The 21,744-nt window shown below is 46.4% G+C and overlaps 3 protein-coding genes across 3 annotated transcripts; 1 reads left to right on the top strand and 2 right to left on the bottom strand.

The window, feature by feature from the left end:
• Positions 1-2,726: 2,726 nt before the first annotated feature.
• Positions 2,727-4,943, bottom strand: bub1bb (BUB1 mitotic checkpoint serine/threonine kinase Bb; the record flags this gene model as incomplete). The annotated part of the gene is made up of 8 exons (XM_084438375.1): positions 2,727-2,970; positions 3,214-3,311; positions 3,438-3,631; positions 3,775-3,953; positions 4,071-4,267; positions 4,386-4,530; positions 4,622-4,681; positions 4,801-4,943. The coding sequence occupies 8 exons, from the start codon at positions 4,941-4,943 to the stop codon at positions 2,727-2,729; spliced, it is 1,260 nt and encodes a 419-aa protein (XP_084294501.1).
• A 706-nt stretch (positions 4,944-5,649) lies between these two features.
• On the top strand, positions 5,650-11,546 carry zfyve19 (zinc finger, FYVE domain containing 19). Its single transcript, XM_084438493.1, has 11 exons — positions 5,650-5,810; positions 5,889-6,010; positions 6,110-6,166; positions 6,460-6,620; positions 8,965-9,107; positions 9,196-9,301; positions 9,456-9,674; positions 10,172-10,248; positions 10,429-10,530; positions 10,638-10,801; positions 11,039-11,546. Exons 1-11 carry the CDS (start codon positions 5,757-5,759, stop codon positions 11,115-11,117), a joined length of 1,284 nt encoding a protein of 427 aa, XP_084294619.1. The 5' UTR covers positions 5,650-5,756; the 3' UTR covers positions 11,118-11,546.
• Positions 11,547-13,245: 1,699 nt separating this feature from the next.
• Positions 13,246-21,412, bottom strand: ppp1r14d (protein phosphatase 1 regulatory inhibitor subunit 14D; the record flags this gene model as incomplete). Its single annotated transcript, XM_084438507.1, has 4 exons — positions 13,246-13,314; positions 13,450-13,482; positions 14,344-14,424; positions 21,233-21,412. The coding sequence occupies 4 exons, from the start codon at positions 21,410-21,412 to the stop codon at positions 13,246-13,248; spliced, it is 363 nt and encodes a 120-aa protein (XP_084294633.1).
• Positions 21,413-21,744: the final 332 nt, after the last annotated feature.

The raw sequence follows: 21,744 nt of genomic DNA, 5'->3' as shown, positions 1-21,744 counted from the left end.
TCGATGAAGGCTGGCTCTCAAGCAGCCACACACTGCAGGCTGCCGCTTGCCTGCGAGAGCCTGATGCGTTCCTCCCTCCCGGCAGATGCACACACTGCCATCTCAAAGGCTCTTTGTTGGGGATGATTCATCCCCGGCTCCGCGGATAACCAACGGTCCGTGCGCCGGTGCCTGCTCCCGGACACAGGGCGGCCAGTGAAACGGGCACAGCCATGGAGAAAAGGCATCACCATCCAGGATGAAAGAATGTCACCCAGCCATATACAGAGAGCTCTTCCCTCCCCCTCGCACCTTTCTCTCTCTCTCTCTCTCTCTCTCTCTCTCTCACACACGCGCACACATCTCCCTCCCTCCCACTCACTCGCTCTGTCTTTATCACCTCCCTCCGTATCCCCCACCTCTCCCTCCCAGCCTCACACTGGGCTGTCTTTGCAGTGGTCCTGAATTGATAGCAGTGTGTGCGTGTGTCTGTGTGTGTGCGCGCTTGTCTGTTTAGGCTGGTTTCCAGTGACTGTAAGAAGAGGAGGGCTTCTGTACACATCACCTGGGATACCTTTCATCCACCTGGTGATATGTAAACGGTGGCCGTAAATGGAGGTGTGTTCACCCAGTGTGCGCCAAGGTGTGCCCTGGTCCGGGAGGGTCAGATGGCAGAGGGTGTCAGAGGGGGGCTGTTTCTGTTCAAATGTTCAGAGTCATCACAAATAGTGCTTTTGTGTTTCAAGTATGACTGTTTACGATAACCTACACCATAGTGTAAAAACATAAACACCTAAAACGTATTGTAATTGAGAAAAATATATAATAAATAGAAATAATTTGTAAAACTGACAAGATTTAGGCAAATACATGTGGTGTTTTGGTCCAAAGAGCTTGCATGTAGGCTCCATAAGAAGCACACTGTAAATAATAATGTTTCACGTTCCATGATCAACCAGACAGAGGATTGACTGGGCTGATTTGCATAACAATGATACAGATTTGACCACTTGAGGGCTTAGCAGATGCACCCCCCACCCCCTCTCTCTCCACCCCCTTCTGTTGTTGTCATTGTTGTTATTATTATTGACATTGATTGGCCGGACTCCTATATGGTGTCTCCAGGGCCAATACTGTGTGCAGTGCTTCCCCGTGGCCCTATGGGATGGGCCGAAATGCAGTACAATAGGAAAAGGTCACCGCGTCCTACAAGGCATTATCACACATCAACACAGGGCAGGGCCTGTTTGCTCTGGCTATCTGGGGGTGCTCGCCTGCTTCATGACAACCATTTGTTTTCCCCATATACTCCACAAACCTTTTCCTGACCCATAGAGGAGAGACCTTGATGGTCTGATTGGGTTAAACAGCCCACGTGATGTTTTTCCATCCTGACCGGATCCTATCGTTCTATAAGCCATCGAACTTGATCTGTACTGTAAAAGAAAAAGCTCACAGCGAGACAGGCATTGAGATAGTGACTTAAGAGTACTGTAAGAACAGCAGGCGGCCCTTGCCTATTGTTGTCCTGTCAGGCCTATTGTTGTGCGTGATGTGGCTGCTGCTGGCTCTGATGAAAACATTGAGTCACCCTTTAGAGAGAAATGGCAGTAATGACATGCATGGGAGGGAGGGCTTATATTCACAATGCCTCTTTAACCCTTTACAGGTTGAGGTTTACATTAAAATGAAAGCTCTTGCTCCTCATAAAGAGACGGCCTCAATTGCCTGCATTTCAATTTAAGCCATTGTGTTGAGTGGATTTCGTAGGATCACGCCTGGGCCGCTCAGTGGGTCGAGTGCCTCAGGTTTTCACAGTTCTGTGTGGTGAATGAGGAAGGGGGAGGATCAGAATTTCTCTCAACAGCACCCACAGATGTTAACCCCACTTTTTATGATTGTTTAAACAAATATTACATGCAAAATCTTGATCCACAGCACAAATGTTATCATTATAAGCAGTGTGTTGTTTCCGACGTCACACGTCCCTTTGCTACCTCTGGGTCCAGTAATAGCCGGACAGAAACTTTAGGCACGCGTCACAACTTCTGCTAGGTGAAGCTATTTGGCTCAGACTGAGAACTTGCTGTGAACTGGTGCATGTAAATACCAGACAAATTGGTTAGGGCCACCGACTGTGAAGCAAGGAAGACAGAATATTTGTTAAGCCAAGAGTGTGTTTGTCTATCAAAATAAAAGGACTGGACAAAAAAAAAACTCTGAGGGCCTTTTCTAGCTCATCAACTAGGCAGCATCTCTCTACAGCAGAGCTATGGATTTTCTGTCTCAAGAGCTGCCTGACTCCCACTTGCAGCTTTCATGGGATAAACTTTTAATAAGTTCAACAGGAAATGATCAACAGGAAATGACACCGCTAGTGAGCGAACAATGGGTCACTTTTGAAATACCATGATATGCATCTATGCTTATTGAACTCCAGAGATATTTGAATGTAAAACATCCTCTAAACGTGGCGTTCAGGAGACTCGCCATTCGAGAGGAACTCTGCGCACAAGCAACAGTATAAAAACGGCAGTAACAACAATCTCCCAACTTTTAACAGGAGCTACTCGGTGTGTGGATCCCTTTTTCTCGGTATTGGAATCTCGGTAGTAGGTACTGGCGTTTCTTTTTTTCTAGCAACAACTACCCAAACATGAATTGACTGCTAACGTACGTTGATAAAAGTGAAAGTGCAGCCAATGTCTCGCGGTAGGAATGTCAGTCAGAGAGGCCGCTGGCCCGTTTCAGTCTTTTCCACCTCGTCCCTCCTGGGCCACCTTCTGACGATATCGCTCCGCCCGCAGTTCCTCGAAGCAGAACTCGGCGGCGCCACTGAGCAGCAGCTCCTTGCAGTACATGCTCTGCTCCTGGGCCTTGTCCTCTTCCTGGTGATGCTGCTGCTGCAGTCTCTTCAACGGTGTCTCCTCCCTACAGGGCTTCCGCGCTGACAAGACTGTATTCACCGCAGGGTTGATCTTACATGGGGTTCTGAGGAGGGGAAGAGATGCCAACATGAGCGCAGGGAGCGGTAACAGATGAGAAGACGCGCTCTACATCAGAGGCATACTGCTCGGCTGGGCTGTTTTTGTCACTACACATGGTGTAATTCTCAGAAGTGCGGATTTTTGTTTATGCGAATAGCTTCAGGCGCTCTGCTCATCGGGTTAGATGGGGGAGAATGACTGAATGAGGGCAGAGGATCTTAATTATGGGATTTCAGGATGCGCTCACATTGCTGGGGGCTGGTCTGACTCTACGAACGGCTGGAAGTTTGGCTTGTTGGGAGGAGCCAGAGGAACAGTGTGACCAAACCTGGACCTCTGAGGCATCTAGAACAGAAAAAAACAACAGAAAAATGGCGCGTTATCATAGGTTGCATCTCATTGGGAGTATGTAATATTCAGAGTTACACAACAAAATGTTGTCTTAAATCCCCATAGTCCGGTGTTTTCTACCTTCACGCTGCTCCATTTCTCTGGCCTCAACTCGTTCTCCTTGGCCTTTGATGTCGGCGGAGCCATCCATGACTCCAACTTTGGTTCTGACGGCACGTCGCTGACCGCCTTGTTCTCATCAAACACCATAAAGCCAACGTTTGAACCCCTACTGGGCGCAGCTGGCCCTTGTAGCTGCAGGTCACGGGCGTTTCCTGTCAAGAAACGCAGACAGGTGGATCAGAGGAATCAAATCCACTGCCAACGGGAAGAATTCTAAGCTCATAGCCATTTAGTGACAGGTGGGCATTTTGCAATGTTTGAAATAGGAGCAGAAAACTCCTGGGCAAGTACGTACTGGTGCCGAGTACAGCAGTGCCCGTTCTGTTGATGGGTGCGACAGCCTTTTTCTTCCCCTTGTGTTTGAGGTCTACCAGTGACATTCTCTCGGGCTCTTTCGCCCCGGCCTCCTCCTCCTCCTCATCATCTTGCCCCATGGCTGACATCACCTGACGGGACACACGCGCCTGGAGAGCCCTGTGGTTGACCACACATCACAGGTTTAAGTCTAGACTTGGCAAGTCATTATGATGTACTCAAGTGAAGATGTTGTCCAAGTAAATGTTAAGATGATAATTAATGCCGAATCCTTACTTGTGAAACTGCAGGAGTCTCTCCCGGGGTTCCGCCCCGCACGTGAAACCCTCCTGGTAGATGGAGTCCGCCTTGCGGTTGTTACCCTGCTTCTCGTACTCCTCTGACCAGGCGATGTAAAAGGACGCCTGCATGGTTCCAATCCCCTCAGCCTGCATGTACCTATAGACATCCAATGGCTCTGGACAGTTCTCCGCCTACAGTTCAAGACAAGGTGGCAAGCAATTTGAATGGCAAATAAGTTCACTAAGACTAGGTTCCTTTGTATGTTAACGTCACACGAGTCACGTTAGAGGTAGAGAACAATGCACGTACGAATTTGATCCACAGGTCAATATAGCGGGGGTCATTGTGGTATTTTTTTTCCTCTGTAAAGCGCATCACTGCTTGCTCCAACAACACGTTGAGATTACTCTCCTTCCCTCCCTGTGGGAAGGTCTGCTCCGCCCACTTTATATACCTGTTCAGAAAGGGAAATATAATGAGTAGAGATACATATCAAAACTCAATACAAAATATAATAATGTATGTAAATATGTAAATGGTCTTACCGATCCCAAACATCAAGTGGATCATCCCCATCATACACTCGGAGTTCAGACTCAAAAGCCCTGTGGAGACATGGCATAAAGAGCACTTCAGCATAAGGAACCTAGCATCACAAAAAAACGTGTCAACATTTCCCCCATCAATCCTACATCCTTACTGTCCTACATCTACACATCCTTACTGTTTGTGTTGGTTAGTGGCCGAGCTCGACCCCTCCTGCTGTAGACTGAGTGCCTGGTGTAAAGCCGAAATAGCTCGACCCCGTTTCAGAGGCTGGATGTTCTCCTTGCACAGTTCCCAGTCTGCCTCTCCTCCTTCGGCCATGTTGGTGCTAATACGGGTGGTCAGCGTAGCTCTGTTCAGATTTAATGATGGATGATGATTAACGCTGGCAAAGTTACAGTGTTCAGTCAGAAGATACCACAAGCAGACTACCGACGCAATTCACAGCGAGTCAACAAGAAAAGGGAATGGGGAAATATTGCATGCATTGTTGGCTGCCACTGTCTAGAGTGTTATGCCATCTAACAATACAGTTGGTCAAGTATAGACGTCTTACCCCGCCAAGGAAAATGCCTTGCGCAAATATTAATAAAACAATTTTAGCAAAGAGCAAATTTGTGCTTCGTAGCCTGGCCGTACTGTAGCGTTGCTCCTGTGTTTTGGTTTGAACTGGAGCTGCGAGGATTTGGACAGAGCTGATTGGATGATGGCTCTGACGTAACCTGGCTTGGGCTGTGTTCAACACACCAAATCCTACAGAAGAAGAAGTTCAACACAGAGATAAATGTAACGCACCTTTTCTATTGAATTGAACTGACCAAAGACAATATCCGCATTATAATACCGTAACAAAAGTATCCCTTCCTATCTCCGATTGATCAGTTGATGATAATAAAGGCTACGAGCTCTTCAAACGATACAAAACCTCCGGGATGTTGAATGAACCTGTTCTCAACGTTCTCACTGAAAGTCAACTTCCGGAACACTTCCTTATTTATTTTGTGTCCCTTCTTGGATGACCAAATGTCTGGTTGGTTTCATGATTATGCAAGTTTCATGAAACAAGATCGAACTTGGGAAGTCAAACAAGATAAGCTAGCAAAACTAGCTTCATTCGTTTATTAATGCATCGATATGGACAGCCGATGTTATTGTTGTGCCTCAAAGTTTACTCTCTTCAGGAAAGAGGTTGGTTTGTTGTTCACAAATCTAGCATTACAGCCAGCTCCATGTTATGGTGTTAATGTCTCCTGTCCTCTCTCACAGTTGGGCTGTAAGAACTGCGGCCGGTCGTTCTGCTCAGGATGCCTCACTTTCAATGCAGTTGTGCCTCGTTATGGCAACGCCCAGCAGAAGGTCTGCAAGCAGTGTCACGGGAACCTCACAAGGTGGAGTGGTGAAGCTCAAATAATTGAGTACTTACAACTAAACGTATATGCTTTTTGATATACTAGCTTTCTATATCATATATGTTCTCTTATTTGCAGTGGTGGTGAGAAACAAAATGATGCAGCAAGATGGTCCCCCCCTGAAAACTATAAGAAGTGAGAAGGCCCTTAGGAACAGCTGTGATGTTATTAGCCAATTGCACAACGCCAATACTTCCTGAAATTAGACATGCTTCTCTATTTCCTGTCCTACACTATTGGATGAAGTGATTAATCAGGTGTGCCTGACTGCAGCACAATGATCAGGCACACCTGAATAATCATTTCATCCAATAGTGTGAGACAGGAAATGGAGAAGCATGTCTAATTTCAGGAAGTGAGTTGTGCATATAGTGATATGGGCTACGTCAGCAGGTCTTCTCATCACTTGTCTTTCTGTCGATGCTCAGACGGGTTGCAGCTCTCGAGGCCAAACAACGTCAGCCAGTGCAGTCTCCTGGAAATGCCAAAGCCGGCCTATCCATCCCCCCTGTGCCAACCAAAGGCTTGAGTAAAGAGGACCAGGCCATCGCCGACAGGCTGCAGAAGATGAGAGATGACACTAAGCCAAGTAAGCACTGTCTAATAGACCATCTTTATCCTTGCATATCATCATTTAATTAAACATTTGAGGCGGCAGTAGCTCAGGAGGTTGAGTAGCCGTCTGGGAAGGTTCCTCATTCGATTCCAGCTCCTCCTGGCAGCGTGTCGAAGTGTCCTTGGGGAAGACACTGAACCCCAAATTGGTCCCAGTGAGCAAGCTAGCACCCATGGCAGCTTCCGCCATTGGTGTTTGAACCACACACACATGGCGAACACAGAGACTCAGGAATAGCTTTTTTCCCCAGGGCCATTATATCTAGTCGATCAGATTTTCTAGTGTATATAACATAAGCATAAATGTCAATATATCTCACCCTCGGGATTGCCAATTATAGCTAGCATGTACACAACACACCCATGCCCCTCCCAGTGTTTCCCAACGCTGAATTTGTCCTGCCATAGCTGCAAAATTTAGGTTATCGAAAGTTTTGACTACTCATAAATAAATAACTCAATCCGTTGTGTTTTGCGCTGTGCTGATTGGGTACTCTGCTGGGCTACTCCCCCTCCCACGCAAATAGGTCGCGTGCCAATCACACTCATTGGAAGTGTTAATTGCACACAGATGCATTGATTCACGCTGGAATTCCACACGGAGTTGACAGTTGTTTGAGGTAAGTTAACTTTAGCTACTTGCAATATACAATACAATCTAATACAATATCCACCGTAGTTGTCTAATTGTCCAAACATAATTATTCACAACGTTCATTATTCACAACGTTCATTTTCCAGTCTATGTAACGCAAAGCTAGACTTAATTAGCTACCAATTAGCTACCAATTGTAGCAATTACCTAGCTAAAGTTAGGCTAGCACTAGCAACGTTAGCTAGATAAGTTTGCATGTAACGTTAGTCAGGCAAGTGTCATTGAAAAACTGGACTGTCTTAAGATTAGCTAATATGTTTGTATTGACGTTCAGGTCATGAGTACCAGACCAATACATTCTTCAAGAAGAAAGTGAGTAGAAGCAGATGAAGAAACTGCTGCGGAGCCTGAGGTAAACGTAACGTAAAAACAACCCAACCCTGCGGTAATGTTGGCTTGCTAGTTAGGATAACGTAGCAATGGATGCCAAGTCAATAGCCAAACATATTGCCAATGAATAATTATTTTTCATAAGCTTTTGTCAAAAAACAAAGTGGATTGACTAACAGTGAAATGTTTATTTACAACAGGAGAGATTGCTTCTCCAGGCAGGAGAGCCTCCTCTCCAGCCAGCAGCCTCAACCAGCAGCCAGCAGAGCCAGTGGCGGGAGAGGGACAGAGGAGGGGCTGACTCTTAGGCAGGAGAGCTTCCTCTCCAGCCAGCAGTCTCTCAGAGGGACAGAGAGATGGAATGACTGACTCTCAGGTGGCAGGAGGGCAGGCAGAGGCAGCAGGGCATGTAGCTCTCAATCTCTCTCTCTCTCTCTCTCTCTCACTCTCACACCTGTTGGTGTCAGAGGCTCATTAGATAGTGAGAGGGTGGGAGATATATTAGACCAGTGAGATGTCCAGGCCCTCTGCCCTGGTGTGTGGCAGCTGTTGGTGTCGGAGGGGAAGCCTCGTTCAGACTGCATGATTGCCATCTCTGAGGGATCTCTATTAGATGATGGTCATCTCTGAGGGATCTCTATTAGATGATGGTCAGCTGGCTCTTTTTTAGCAACTGCAGTCATTTCGGCTTCCACTGGCACATTTTCCCCCGAGATTTCTTTTTCAGAACTGACTTTTTAAGGGCTCATGTCCCGCAGTATGTTGCATTAGTCTTTTGTACAGTAGATGGAAATGTGGTCTTTGGCACATTTGAGTTGTTTGTCAGGGTGTTACCTGTATTTTCATTTTTAAACAGACTGGGCATGATGTTATTTAATATTGATTTCTATTTAATAAAGTCCTGTCTCGTTTACCATGATTTGTGTATGACTACTTCTTTGCCATCCCCTTTCATAACCATTTGTGGTCCGATGATTAAATTGCTATGGCTTCTTGATTTTGCTCTCAAAGTGCGCCAAATTGATGCATTTAAATTAACAATGTTAAAAAAAAATCAAAAAATCCTGTGGGAAACACTGCCTCTACTTATACTGTATAGATCTGTACTGTGTGTGATTTCTAAATTGTGTATGGAAGTTCATCTGTAATGAGCACATCTCAGAGCTGGCAGAAACATTTCACTGACTGTACATTACATGTGACGACTCTAAACAATCTAAAAATGAATGTGTGTGAATGGGTGAATGAGAGACACCATTGTAAAGCGCTTTGAATAAAGGCGCCATGTAAGTGCAGTCCATTTACCTTTTACCATGACCCATTTCTTGCCCAGAGTCCATCCCTTCAGAGAAGGAGATTGAGTCCCGCCTGGCAGCCCTGAAGGCTCCCAGCCGGTCTGTACCTTCGGCGGGGGAGATGGAGGACCGCCTCGCTGCCCTCCAGGGCAGGCCTCTCCCCTCCCAGGCCCCCCTGCCCGTGAGTCCCTGCATGCAGTGCAACCGCACGCTAAACCATGAAAGACCTGCACCGGGTGACCGGACATTCATGCAGACATCTTTTGTAGGTACACCAGCCGCCAAATAACCGGACCCAGACGGAACAAGCCGATGATCTGATAGCACAAATGTCGGAGGAGGTTGCCATCGACAACAATCAAACAAACCCTGAAGGTACATAGATTGTGCTTCTTCCCTCTCTGACAGCGGTTCAATTGAATAACGTGATGCCGATCACCCACGTTCACTTGCTTCCACTGCCTTTGAACGCCCCCCCCCCCAAAGTTTGGACCTGGCGCATTCCCTCTCTTTATTAACTCATTTCCAGGGATAGACGGCCCCATGAACGACCTGAACAAGCAGGAGGGCGACAGGCTGGAGGAGAACCTGGATGAGGGTCAGGAGGCGGCCGGGCAGCTGGAGGCCGAGAGGAGCCGTCTGCTGGCGGAGGCCATGGAGGAGCTGAGGCAGGAGCGCTGCTCCCAGGAACAGGTCCTGCAGATGGCCAAGAGACTGGCCCAGCTGAGGGGACAGGACCCAGACAAGGGTGAGTCAAGAGACTGGCCCAGCTGAGGGGACAGGACCCAGACAAGGGTGAGTCAAGAGACTGGCCCAGCTGAGGGGACAGGACCCAGACAAGGGTGAGTCAAGAGGCTGGCCCAGCTGAGGGGACAGGACCCAGACAAGGGTGAGTCACACGTCTTCTGTGGGAGAGAAAGCGCTCCGCTGAGCTGTTTTTCCACTGCCATTGTTTGGCTGAGTGGTTCAAGTGGCTGAGATAATTGCACACGTCTTGTCCCTTGGGGCTGCCCTTGACCTTTGTGTGTTGTCGGTCTACTTCGTCTGTCGTCACTGAATTTCACAGCCTCAATAACAATCAAAAGGGATGAAAAGCTACGAAAGGATGGAGTTCCTCTACGCAGTAAAGAAACAGTCAACAGTCATTTTGGATATGTGTGAATGCCTCTATGTACTTGTTAGGTAGATGTGTCAACTGTGTACTTGTCATGTTGTGTAATGTTGTTCTCTTACATTGATTTGTAGTCACTATGGACGACTTCCAGCCCCCAGACAGTGAGGAGGAGACTGAGGACGAGGCCATGGCAAGGATAATGAAACAGGTCTGCTAATATTTACCCACATGAGATGCATATTTAAACTCATTACTAGGGATAACCACAAGGGGCTGCTGTTAAGTCATTTTACTGGCCCTGATAATTCATTGCTAGGATTTAAAGAGACTCATAGGAAGACAAATGGAGTGGTTTATAACCATGCCATCAAACGTAAATGTTTTACAGCTTACAGAGGAGGCTGCATTAGATGAGGCCAGTGGCTACAACATACCTTTAGAGCACAGTGGCCCTAGGAACACCGAAAAGAAGGCTTCCTGCAAGAAACGGGTAACAAACGTGTAATCACACACACACACACACACACACACACACACAGTATAACTAATGAAGAACACAAACAAACTCTAAGCTCATGCGATCTGGGTTTGTTATAGACGCCAGTTCCAGCCGCCAAGACGAGGACCTCGGCGGCTGCCATAGCGACCCAGGCCTCAGACAGTGATGAGGACGAGCTTCCCTGGTGCAGCATCTGTAACCATGACGCCACCCTCCGATGTCACACCTGCGATGGAGATCTGTACTGCAACCGCTGTTTCAGGTGCTGCACACGGGTCTAATATTACACACGCACTACTGAGGCACTGCTATTTCAGGGCAAATCATTGATATTCATAAATGCAATTATTTACTCAGAGTTCTCCTCGCATACTATTTAGATTTTACCCTCGAGCCATGACCTAATGAATCTTGTAACAGCCTCGGTCATACTGCCAAACGGCCCATGTATGAAGTATTCAGCATGATAAATTATTAATTACTTTCCATGTTCTCTCAGGGAGGGCCATGATGAATTTGACAGGAAGGAGCATCGCACGGCTAGCTACACGGCACCTAAGAGAACCAAGAAGACGTGAGACTGGTCCTGTGAAGTGACCATTCACTCTGTGCAGTCACTGGTGTCTGGTCAGATTTAATACTACCTGTTCAAAGCAGTCAAGAAGCCATGATTATGTTGCTAATCTAGTTATAACAGTAATCTGTCAAATCTAGTTCCAAGTGGCCATGGGAAACATTGAGACAGGGTAATGCTCTAACTCTGTAATGTACTGTAGATTTGCCTTATACTGTTACCTAATGATTTTTAAATGGTAGGGAATTATCAGTTATTTACTTGTGGGTTATTTAATGTTAATAATAAAGTTGGATATCTCAAATAGGTTTTTAGATTTCCGTCTGTGGAATTCTGTGGAATTCTAGCTATCTCATCAAATGTTAAATATGATTGTATTTTAGCAGTACCATAACATACCATACGTGTGTGTTATCTGGTCCCAAATAAAGAATTATACCTGGAATTGTCAGAGGCAGTAGTTTGGTTTGATCTACGATGTAAACCGACTTTTATTCATGATTTCCTACTTTAACTTGTCACACACCAAACACTGGCGACATCTCTCCCTTTCACACACACAGTTTCTCATTGGGGATGATGTAGCATACCAGACAACTGTCAGCATGTCACTGGAGGCCCACAGAGGAGCCAATATAGAGGGATTATAGAGGGCTTTGTTTTCATTTGGCAGGCAGTGCTGTCTCTGTTGTAATCTGTCTTTGGCAGGGGCTGACTATACTGTTACATTAGTGTGTAGTAGGTCTGTGGCATGTACAAACAAGCTATCAGATTGCCAATGAAGAAAAGTGAATTTCAATTTTATATTATACTGTATAAACCCCTCTCCTATCACCAGAATAACCATACAGTACTGTTATTATATGGAGTTAATAGGAGAAATGCACATACAGCAAAGTATGACCAACCAGTGTGAGGAAGGCTGGAGAAGAGGGAATCAGAAGGGTGACCCTAGCGGCCGTCCTAGTCCAGCAGAGAGCGAGGGCCGGAGTGCAGCTTCACTCGTGCACATTACCGTCTGCAGCAGCAGGGCCATAATGAAGCCCACCTCCAGGGGTTTGGTCCATTAAGGCCCCAGATGGACGCCATCCCTGCTTCCCTTTTGTGTTTGCCTACCCGGGGCATGCCTGCCACGCTGTGACCACAGACAGGAAATGGACTGGGATAATGGATGCATACATAATGGGGCTGATCGCCTCCCTGCTCTGCTGTCTTTGCTCCCGCCGCGCCTCATTTCCAGTCAAGCCTTGCGTGTCAATTATACAGTCCAACCTAATATAGAAGAAATTGGCGATAACAGAACCAGGAGAGGGCGGCCATTCCGTAGCGATCAGTGGTGCAACGCACAGTTTGTATGGCCGTTAAGAATGCTTAACAAACCCTTGCATGACCCCGCCATGGTGTTGTGATCAGCACCGAGCAAGCATGGCCTCTAGATGGGAGAGGCTGGGGGGGGGGGGGGGGTGAAGCCTCAGAGCTGCCCCGGGGCCGTGGGACACCAGCCTGCCACGTCCGCTGCTCTGTTTCCGCTGCCATCGTCAGTTAAGTCTCCTTCAGTCTGGTAAAGCTAGAGCAGTTTAGTAAAATGCAGCTAATGGGAGCGGGGCTGCTGGGTTTGATATGCCGGTTAAACCGATGGCCTTTCAGGTGCTAGGTTTAAGTTCATGATCCGACTACTATTTATAATAACTGAAAATTATATGAATTAATTTGAAAATACATAACCTTTAATCATCCATAGCCTTCTCTTGAAAATGTCCTTTATTTTGACATACAACACTGTTATTGGAACAAAAATATTATGTACATAGTAAATAGTCAACCGAAATGTACAATATTACACAAAAAAACATTCCATGTGAGTAATAGACAATACCGTTTTTTATATACCACTGGTTTGTATGTTTGGGGGAGTCCAAAAGTTAAAACTGTCCATAAATAACATAATATAAAATGCTAATCAAAACCAACCACTCTTCTAATCAACTGACACAGACCCATGTGTGCAGGGAGAGGGTCCAACTCACATGTAAACTGCACATACTGGCATCCAAAATACCGGGTAGGGGTGAGCGGTGTGGAGGTAAGGGAGCTTCACATTGTCTCGACTCTTGATTTGACCTACAGCATCATTACTTCTTCAAGGGCCCAGACATTTTGCGTAGGCCCTTCATCCTATAAAGCAGCCCACTGATGAAGTCCTAAATGTGAGGAAGAGAAGATGACTTGAAATTGACATTTTGTTGTAGGCAAACTCTCGTCTGAATGTCAAGTACCATTTCATTGTACAGTAGGTGTTTGTTTTTATTTTGATCTTACAGTAACTTGTGTCTCACCTCTTTTGGCTTGCCACACTCCTGCAACAACTCCTGTGGAACACCAAGGAACAAACACAGGTTGTTTAAGGAGCCGCTCTGGACATTGGTCTTTCACCTTCATTGCACAACAACAACAGCTGGGGTTGAACGCTTGTAAAGCACTCGCCCTACTCTGTTAGAGTTAAACCACGATTTATATGTGAATTATAAACAAGTTCATGTTGGAAGAGCAAATATTGCAGCATACTGTAGCCAACAAAATGTCCCCAAACAGGAATGACCAGTTTCCCCTTCCGTCTTGTCATTTAATTCATATGGACTGTATCTAATTTTGAAGGCAGACCCGTCTGCAGTGTGCCGATTGTCTGCATTTCACAGGCCCAGCCATGCTAGAGCAGGACACACACAAGACCTGGAGCGTGGTCACTGGAATGGAACTATTCACTTCTCAGGCCTCACCATAGGATACTGGATAGAATGTGGTCTCTACTCCGGTTGACACACACAAGACTTGGAGCGGAGTCTCTGGAATGGAGTTGTTTCAAGTAGTCTATTGTATGAGGAAATAATTATTTCGTGGCTTTAAGACAAATGTAATAATGCCTAACAATAGCCTTCATAAGTAATTTGTTTTGAGTTATACAGGCACTGCATTATTATACTATAATAGAAGGAGTCTATATGTCTGTCTGTATTTTCATTTTCTCAAGAACCGGGCACTGTATGTAGTTGAAATTTAGCAGGTGTATTGCGCGGGACCCAATGAAGCCAGAGTCGAGTCGAGTGTGAAGTTGTTGGAACTGGGACGGACATTGCATTCGTTTTGATAATCCAAGCTATCAGTTGTTAAATGATGGCCGTTCTCCAAGAGCAACGCGCTGCTGTACCATGGATGTATTGTGCTGTACTCACCATCAGCCTGGCTCTCTGCTCCTCGTCTGACAGCTCCAGGAGCTCGTCTATGTCAATCTCCAACTCTGGGATCTCCTCCTCCTGGAGAGAGAGAGAGAGAGAGAGAAAGAGAGAGAGAGAAAGAAAGAGAGAGAGAAAGAGAGAGAATCAGAAAATTGTAGTATGAGACAATGATCCCTCCCCCTCCCTAATCCTTTAAGCTCACAGTCATACTCACAGACACTGAAACCTTGTTCTCTCAGTGCACAGATACAGCTGAACAGTGATTAGGGCTTCCTGCCATCCCAAATTGATGTTTACCATTCACAGTGGTTCACACAGTACCAACCAGTGAACGCTTCCCCCAGAACCATAACAAAACATGAGCCAAACCAGACGTGATACAGCAACAGATATTGAGAAACCACAATAATAATTTCGGGTTAAACCCGAAAATGATGTTTTGCCATCATTCCTCCTCAGTGAGCACCCGAGCGATCCCAGAAGCACAAGAGAGTTGGGTTGTGCAGTTCAGGATGATGGTGATCTCACTAACAATGACAAGATTGATGATGTGCTTTACACAGTTGAGCAAAGCTTAGTGAGTAATAAGACGGCAAGAGGATAGCCTTCCGCCTTTTGATTACATGGGTGATTTACTCAGCTGGCATTTAGCTCAACCATCAGTGAGATTCCGTGCGGTTGGAAAGATTATTTTATAAAATAGCCTGTCATAGCTAACTTACACTTCAGTTGAGAGCTAATGGCAACTAAAGTAGAAGAGGTAGCCTACTGCTTTTTAATGTGAACTAGTGTGAATCCCAACAGCTCTTTAAATTGTTAAAACAAGTTGGCACAGCAATACCTGTTTGAGCTGCAGTGATAAAAAAGACTACCTATCAATGTTTAGGAAACATTAGAGAATTCTCCCACACACTTGTGTCATCTAAGACGGAATACCACTGCAAACGTAATCAATTCAGATTCCGGCTCACATCATCTCCTTTGGAACGCATTTGCAGAAGGAAATGATGATGGCTCACTTGAGGCTACATAACCGTGAGCAGTAAGATATCTGGAGTCAGCAGGTGTACTTTCAAGATTTGACAAGTGGGGGCTTTTAAAAGGAATATTTTCCAGTCGGGGAGTTTTAATGGCAGGTCTCTCTCTCTCTCTTTCTCTCTTTCTCTCTCTCTCTCTCTCTCTCTCTCTCTCTCTCTCTCTCTCACACACACACACACACTCGTGCAAATACAGGTTTCTGGATGAGGAGAGAGCTAATCAATGAGGGAGAAGCAGAGTGGCAGAAGAGAGCACCAGCCCGGCCCACGGCGGCGCAGGGTCCCCTGTGTGTCCCTCTAATTGATAAATGCTGCCAGCTCTGACTGTTTGTGATTCTGCAGACTGGCGTTTCTCCACAGGAGCAGGGCAGAGCACAGCCAGCGAATCACTGATGCAGCGATACTCCCTCTGTCTGTCCTGAGACCGCAAGGCTACTCACAACAACAATGAATATCAATGAGGGCAAGATAACTCCGGAGAGACAGTGATACATGTACATGTACATCTTAAGTATTGCAAATTAAGTGTACACTTAAAAGTGTGTAGTAAGTAAGCAACAGAGCAATGGTATCATGATACAGGCACTGAGCTGAGCTAATGACTCTTGAATTTAGGGAGTAGTCTACTACTGACACAAAAATGGATGTAGGCACTAATTGTTGAATTCATGAATAACACAGTAGCTCTTAGAGGAACATAATTTTAGACGGTAATATGGATTAGAACTGCCTTCTAATGGCCCTTTTTGATTAAGAAGTCTCCCGGAACTTGGAGTTTCAGGAACCTTTTTCGAAGAACTAAAAGGTTCCTTCCACAGTGGTCAAAAGTCCCGTGGAGATTAGGCAAATTAGTCCGGTGACCTCTGACGAATCTCAGCCTAACTGAATATACATTATTACAATCGATCAGAACTGCTTCTGTTGTTGTGGTCCTTGGTTTTCTTATAGTGTTGCATTGATGTTTAATCCATATTGATTTTCCAAAAATACAGCTGTGTTCGCACCTACAGATATTTTAAAATAGCGGTTGAAATCTTCTGCAGCGAGTCCTCGACCAATCAGAAATGTTCAGCGCTGTAACCCCAACCCCAATCATTTCTGCTCTTCGAAAAGTAGAACCCCCCAACCAGGGACTTTTGGGGGGGAAATTTAGTTCTGGGAACTTGGTGAGAACTTGGTGAGTTCCTGCAAAGGTTTCTAGTTCTTGGGGATAGTTTCTATGGTCGAAAAGGTCCATAAACTAACTACTTTATACCGTGGGATTTTGTCAGGATAAAATGATATTATTTGAGGGACCGGGGTTTGGAATCCATGCCAACAGAGGTCAAAAGTACAGTGCAATCAGAGCCAAGGCAGTCCTCTAATACAGGGCGGTCCTATACACTCACTACATAAGTTGCGTAGGGCCCCATCTCCCCTTCGAAGCGGATGTCAATCTTGATTCATTCCACAAACCTGTCTCTCTCTGTCTGGGGCACGACTATCTCGAGAACCGGGTGATATATGAAGTTGACATTCAGCAGGTGTATTTCTCAGGACCCTCGGACGTGCCGTGTCGCTTGTGAAGTTGTTTGGATCAGCGGGTCTTGAGGGCGCTGTGCCGCTAAAAAGTAGTTCTGTGTGCGGCCCGTCCAGCGCTGTCGGGTGAAAACCTTGTACCTCTGACATGGCACGTTTTCAGGATGTTGAAACATTGCAATTTCACTTTCTAATTTGTGTTTTATAAAATTACATCTGTTCTGTTTAGAATACATTTAATTTGTCCCAGGGCTGGGGGGCGTACAGAGGTTGTAAATTTTTGTAAATAAATAAACAAATAATCACCAAAATGGAGATATTAAGTTTTCACCTGACGGCAGTGCAATGCTACCAGCTAGCTAGCTACAGATAGCTTGCCATCAGCATTACTTATAGGACTAAAAAAAGGTCAACATACCTAATGAGCAGAATGCTTAATATACATTAGAACTGACAATATGTGGCAAAGTACTTATATTCACTTATCTTAAGATTCTATAGAAAATATTCTATTCAATAAATATTGTTTGTTTCTAGGTCATTCTGTTCTGTGTAGGATTACTTATTCATAGACCGACAGATGGAGCAAACTGTTTTCAAGGAAGGGAGGATTGTAGTGGGAGAGCTGGGTGTTAGGTGTGACTGTGTGGCAAATGGTTCACATGGCGGCTCACAGGTCAGGTAGGACGGCCCCTTAGCTGAATTTTGCTTGGGGCCCCAGAGAGGTCAGGATTGGCTGTGCTTGAAATGGAGCACAATTAGAATGTGTGGGAATTTAGGAGTCTTAAGCATAGTTAATAAGTTAAGTGCTCATGCTTCAATATAGTCAAGACATAATTCATAATTGAACCAGTAAGAGCTGTTGAAACGCAGACAAGCGTGCTTACTAAGATCTAGGAAAACATTGAAACCACACACTGATGATTGACTATCATTGTTTGACATAGCTGGGTTACAAAACCCTTCTGTGTTTGAATTGTTAACAGAATTAAAGGAAACCAATCCCGGAAAGCCAATATGTTGTTTTGAATAGAGGTTATTGAGTGTGGATCCATCACTTATAAGATGTTCCTTTCCTTCAGTTCTTAAAGGCTTGGGCTGATGACCAGTCAAAACATTCCATACCACAGAGTTCAGAGGTCATACACCTGAGGTCACTATTGGCTGTCATGTCAGAGACAAACACCAAGCTTTCTGTATTACTTGCTTGTGTATCATGATAAATTGCTCTCAATTCATGTGAAAGACATGCTGACATGCTAATTAATTAGCATAATTGGCGGACATGCTAATTATTTTAAATTATTGACATGGGTTTTATTGTGCCCTTCTTTTGATAATGTTTTTTCACACCATCAATATTTTTTCTCTTTTTTTCTCAGCGCTGTCCCCGGCCATTCCAGAACTAGAGATGTCACTGAATAATTCAGCGTGTGACACAAGGGGACTGTCTCTAAATGCTCGCATGCGGAAGAGTCAGAGTACCCACAGAGTAACCTTCCCAGAGCCCCATGCAAAATTCAGCACTTTGGCCAATGGACATGGACGAATCATGTCCAGTGTCACAACAGTGGACGTCGTCTGTCTACCAAAACCCAAATCACAACCCTGGAATCAGTACTGGAATCTCCACATACCCCATTAGAATCATAATGCCATACTTGGTTAATGTGTCATTAAAGTAGGTATCAATCACAAAAGAAAAACATCAGGCATGAAAGCTGTGTTACATGCCACAACAGACACCATCATCGCCACAACAAAGAAGATTCTAGAGTTACCAGTCTTACTGCTGCTATCTGTTGTCATCTCATCAATCATGTAGGGGTCCCATTCTCCTGTAATAAAGGGCTAATCCTCCTAGGGCTTCCCCCACTAAACACTGTAGGGAGACAGCACTCACACATTACTGAGCAATGTTCCAAATCAATACTGAAGACAGGGTGCTCTTCATGATGAATGATAATGTTAGATTACCTGACATGCAGTGACTCATTTGCGTGTGGAAAAATTAATCATTTATGAGAATTTAAGAGACGAGAATGATTCCATTTTGCGCCCATTTCTGTAAGATGGTGTGGAGATTTGAGAGCAACATCTGTGCTGAAATCCCCCGTCTCCTACTTTGAGATTAAAGCGATGTTCTACCCACCACCAGTACTGACATGTATTTGCATATATTACCCATAAGGCATAAGCAGTTAATAGGATGAGCCCCAAAAATAAGCACTGCTTAGAGGAATTGCTATTTTGGAAACAGAGGCACTGCAATATTAAAACCCCAAACACTGATATATATATATATATATATATATATATATATATATATATACAATATATATATATATATACACCATTTCACTAAAGGGATTTAAATCATGATCTCACAGAACAGTAGCTTCTTGATTGGCCTGTGCTGGAGAGCAACCCCGGCTGATTGGAGATGCTGGCTGTCAGTCACCAGGACAGTTGTGACGTCCCGCCCCCCACGTAAGTGGGTGGAAGGAGATCCTGTTGAACCTGATGCCATGGCCTCTATCTCTGCCCTCTGACGATGCCCCTCAGGGACCTGCCTACAGAGAGGCGTCTCTGCCCAACACATTCACCAGAGGGACAGGTCATTTCCCGGGCTCTCATCCTCTGACCCCAGAGGGACAGGTCATTTCCTGGGCTCTCATCCTCTGACCCCAGAGGGACAGGTCATTTCCCGGGCTCTCATCCTCTGACCCCAGAGGGACAGGTCATTTCCCGGGCTCTCATCCTCTGACCCCAGAGGGACAGGTCATTTCCCGGGCTCTCATCCTCTGACCCCAGAGGGACAGGTCATTTCCCGGGCTCTCATCCTCTGACCCCAGAGGGACAGGTCATTTCCCGGGCTCTCATCCTCTGACCCCAGAGGGACAGGTCATTTCCCGGGCTCCCATCCTCTGACCCCAGAGCGACAGGTCATTTCCCGGGCTCTCATCCTCTGACCCCAGAGGGACAGGTCATTTCCCGGGCTCTCATCCTCTGACCCCAGTGGGACAGGTCATTTCCCGGTCTCTCATCCTCCCTCCTCTCTATCCTTTTCATAAGAGCTCATACTTCCATGAGGTCACCCCTCACATGCGACACCCTGAAATACCATGCAGGGGCTTTCTCAGCAGAGGAAGAAATGTCGCAGGTGTGTGTGTGTGTGGGGGGGGGGGGGGGGGTTGCAGCCATCTGTGGTCACTAAGCCCCTTCATAATAACACTAGCAACAAATTGATATAGGATCAATTTGAGATTAATTGGGATTAATTAAATCCAGACCATGTAATTATTATTATTTTTTTTTTAAGTGCTTGACAGGCCTATGTGTGTGTAATGGTATACTGCGTTAGGGTTACCCCTATAAACAAGGAACATCATCCCTCCTCCCAATCCCAGCCTCCTACCGAGGCACCTCCACCGCTCGCAGTCACCTGACCCACATCCAGCGCCGCGGACGCCCATGTCCTGAAGTCCTCCCCCTAATCCCTCTCTGCTGACGTCTCCCCACGGGGGAGACAGACGTCTGTTGCCATGGTATCCCCAGGGACCGGCAAGTAAATTGACGTAGAGAGACCACTGATATAATTGGATTTCACCCCATTGAACGAGAGAGGAGTTACGACAGGCTGGGTGTCAACACAGATGGGGGGTTCCACTTACTAATAATGGGGAACCGTTACCGGTATGTGCCCCCTTCCCATCTTAAAAGTCGTGGGGCGCAACCCTGGCTGGAAGCAAGAAATTCGGCGATAAACCTCCCGGGTTATTAAATGCATTCAGACGGCAAATTGTCTGGAGTTAAAGTGGATTTACACTGAACCCATGTGACAGCAGGAGGGCGAGATGTTCCTCTCTCCCTCAGGGAATCGGGCCGTGTGGCTCTTCTCCTGCTCTTCCCTGCTCTTATGTCAAATACTCATGACATGAAGGCCAGGTACAGTATACAGCTTTATCTTATCTCCGGTGACTGCCACCACCCTGGAGCAAACTACAAGGAGCACACAGCGACTTCGCCACGGAGCTCCAGGCTATTCCGACCCCGACTCAAGGCCAAGCGGCAGCGATCTGAAGTCGGAATAAGAGGTCCATGCTTCCCCACCCCACACCCACTCCTCTTTTTGGCTGTTCCTCTCTCTCTCTCTCTCTCTCTCTCTTCATCACTGGCACCTATGTGCTCTCTCTACCTCCACTGCTTTCAACGCACACCTCCTCCTCAGGGACCCAGCACGGTGTGTGTGCGTGTGTGTGTGCGTGTGTGTGAGTGTGCGTGTGTGTGTGTGCATGTGTGTGTGTGCGCGACCTCGTCCCTCGCCCTACCTCGCAGTCGAACAGCAGGTGCAGCTGCCCGTCGATCCACTCCTCGATGTCCAGCCTCCTCTGCAGGTCCTTGCGGTCGTATTTGACGGTCAGCTTGCCCAGCTTGCGCTGCGCGGGCTCCTGCGTCTTGTCCGCGGTCTGGAACATCACCCTGGACTGGGTGCCGGGCTCAGACGCCATGCCTGCCTGCCGCCTCAGCCTGGAGAGAACAGCGGATTCAACACACACAGCTGTCTCCCTCTCTCTCTCTCTCTCTTCGTCTGTGTCTCACTAACCTCTCTCGCTCGCTCCCTTTGCTGTCGTTCCCCCCTCTCCTGCTGTCTGTATTTCTCCGGGATTCTCTTTCTCTCAACCTGGCTCGCTTTGTCTTGTGCGCGCTCTCTCTCACTCCCTATCTTGCTCCTGCTCTATAGCTGTCTTGCTGGTGCTGGCTGTCCCCCCTCCCCTCTCTCCCTCCTCCCCTCTCTCTCTCTCTCTCCCCCTCCCCTCTCTCTCTCTCTTGCACAATCTCA

This window comes from Borostomias antarcticus (assembly GCF_949987555.1).
Source record: "Borostomias antarcticus genome assembly, chromosome: 5".
In the NCBI taxonomy this organism is placed as follows: Eukaryota; Metazoa; Chordata; class Actinopteri; order Stomiiformes; family Stomiidae; genus Borostomias; species Borostomias antarcticus.
The sequence above is the reverse complement of the archived record's forward strand: the minus strand, read 5'-3'. Positions and strand labels throughout refer to the sequence as shown.

Excerpts from the sequence above, each read along its gene's own strand:
- zfyve19 (XM_084438493.1), top strand. The coding sequence starts at position 5,757 with ATGGACAGCCGATGTTATTGTTGTGCCTCAAAGTTTACTCTCTTCAGG. Across the intron at positions 6,167-6,459 it reads CCCCCTGAAAACTATAAGAA|ACGGGTTGCAGCTCTCGAGG; the intron begins GTGAGAAGGCCC and ends GTCGATGCTCAG. Across the intron at positions 6,621-8,964 it reads GAGAGATGACACTAAGCCAA|AGTCCATCCCTTCAGAGAAG; the intron begins GTAAGCACTGTC and ends TTTCTTGCCCAG.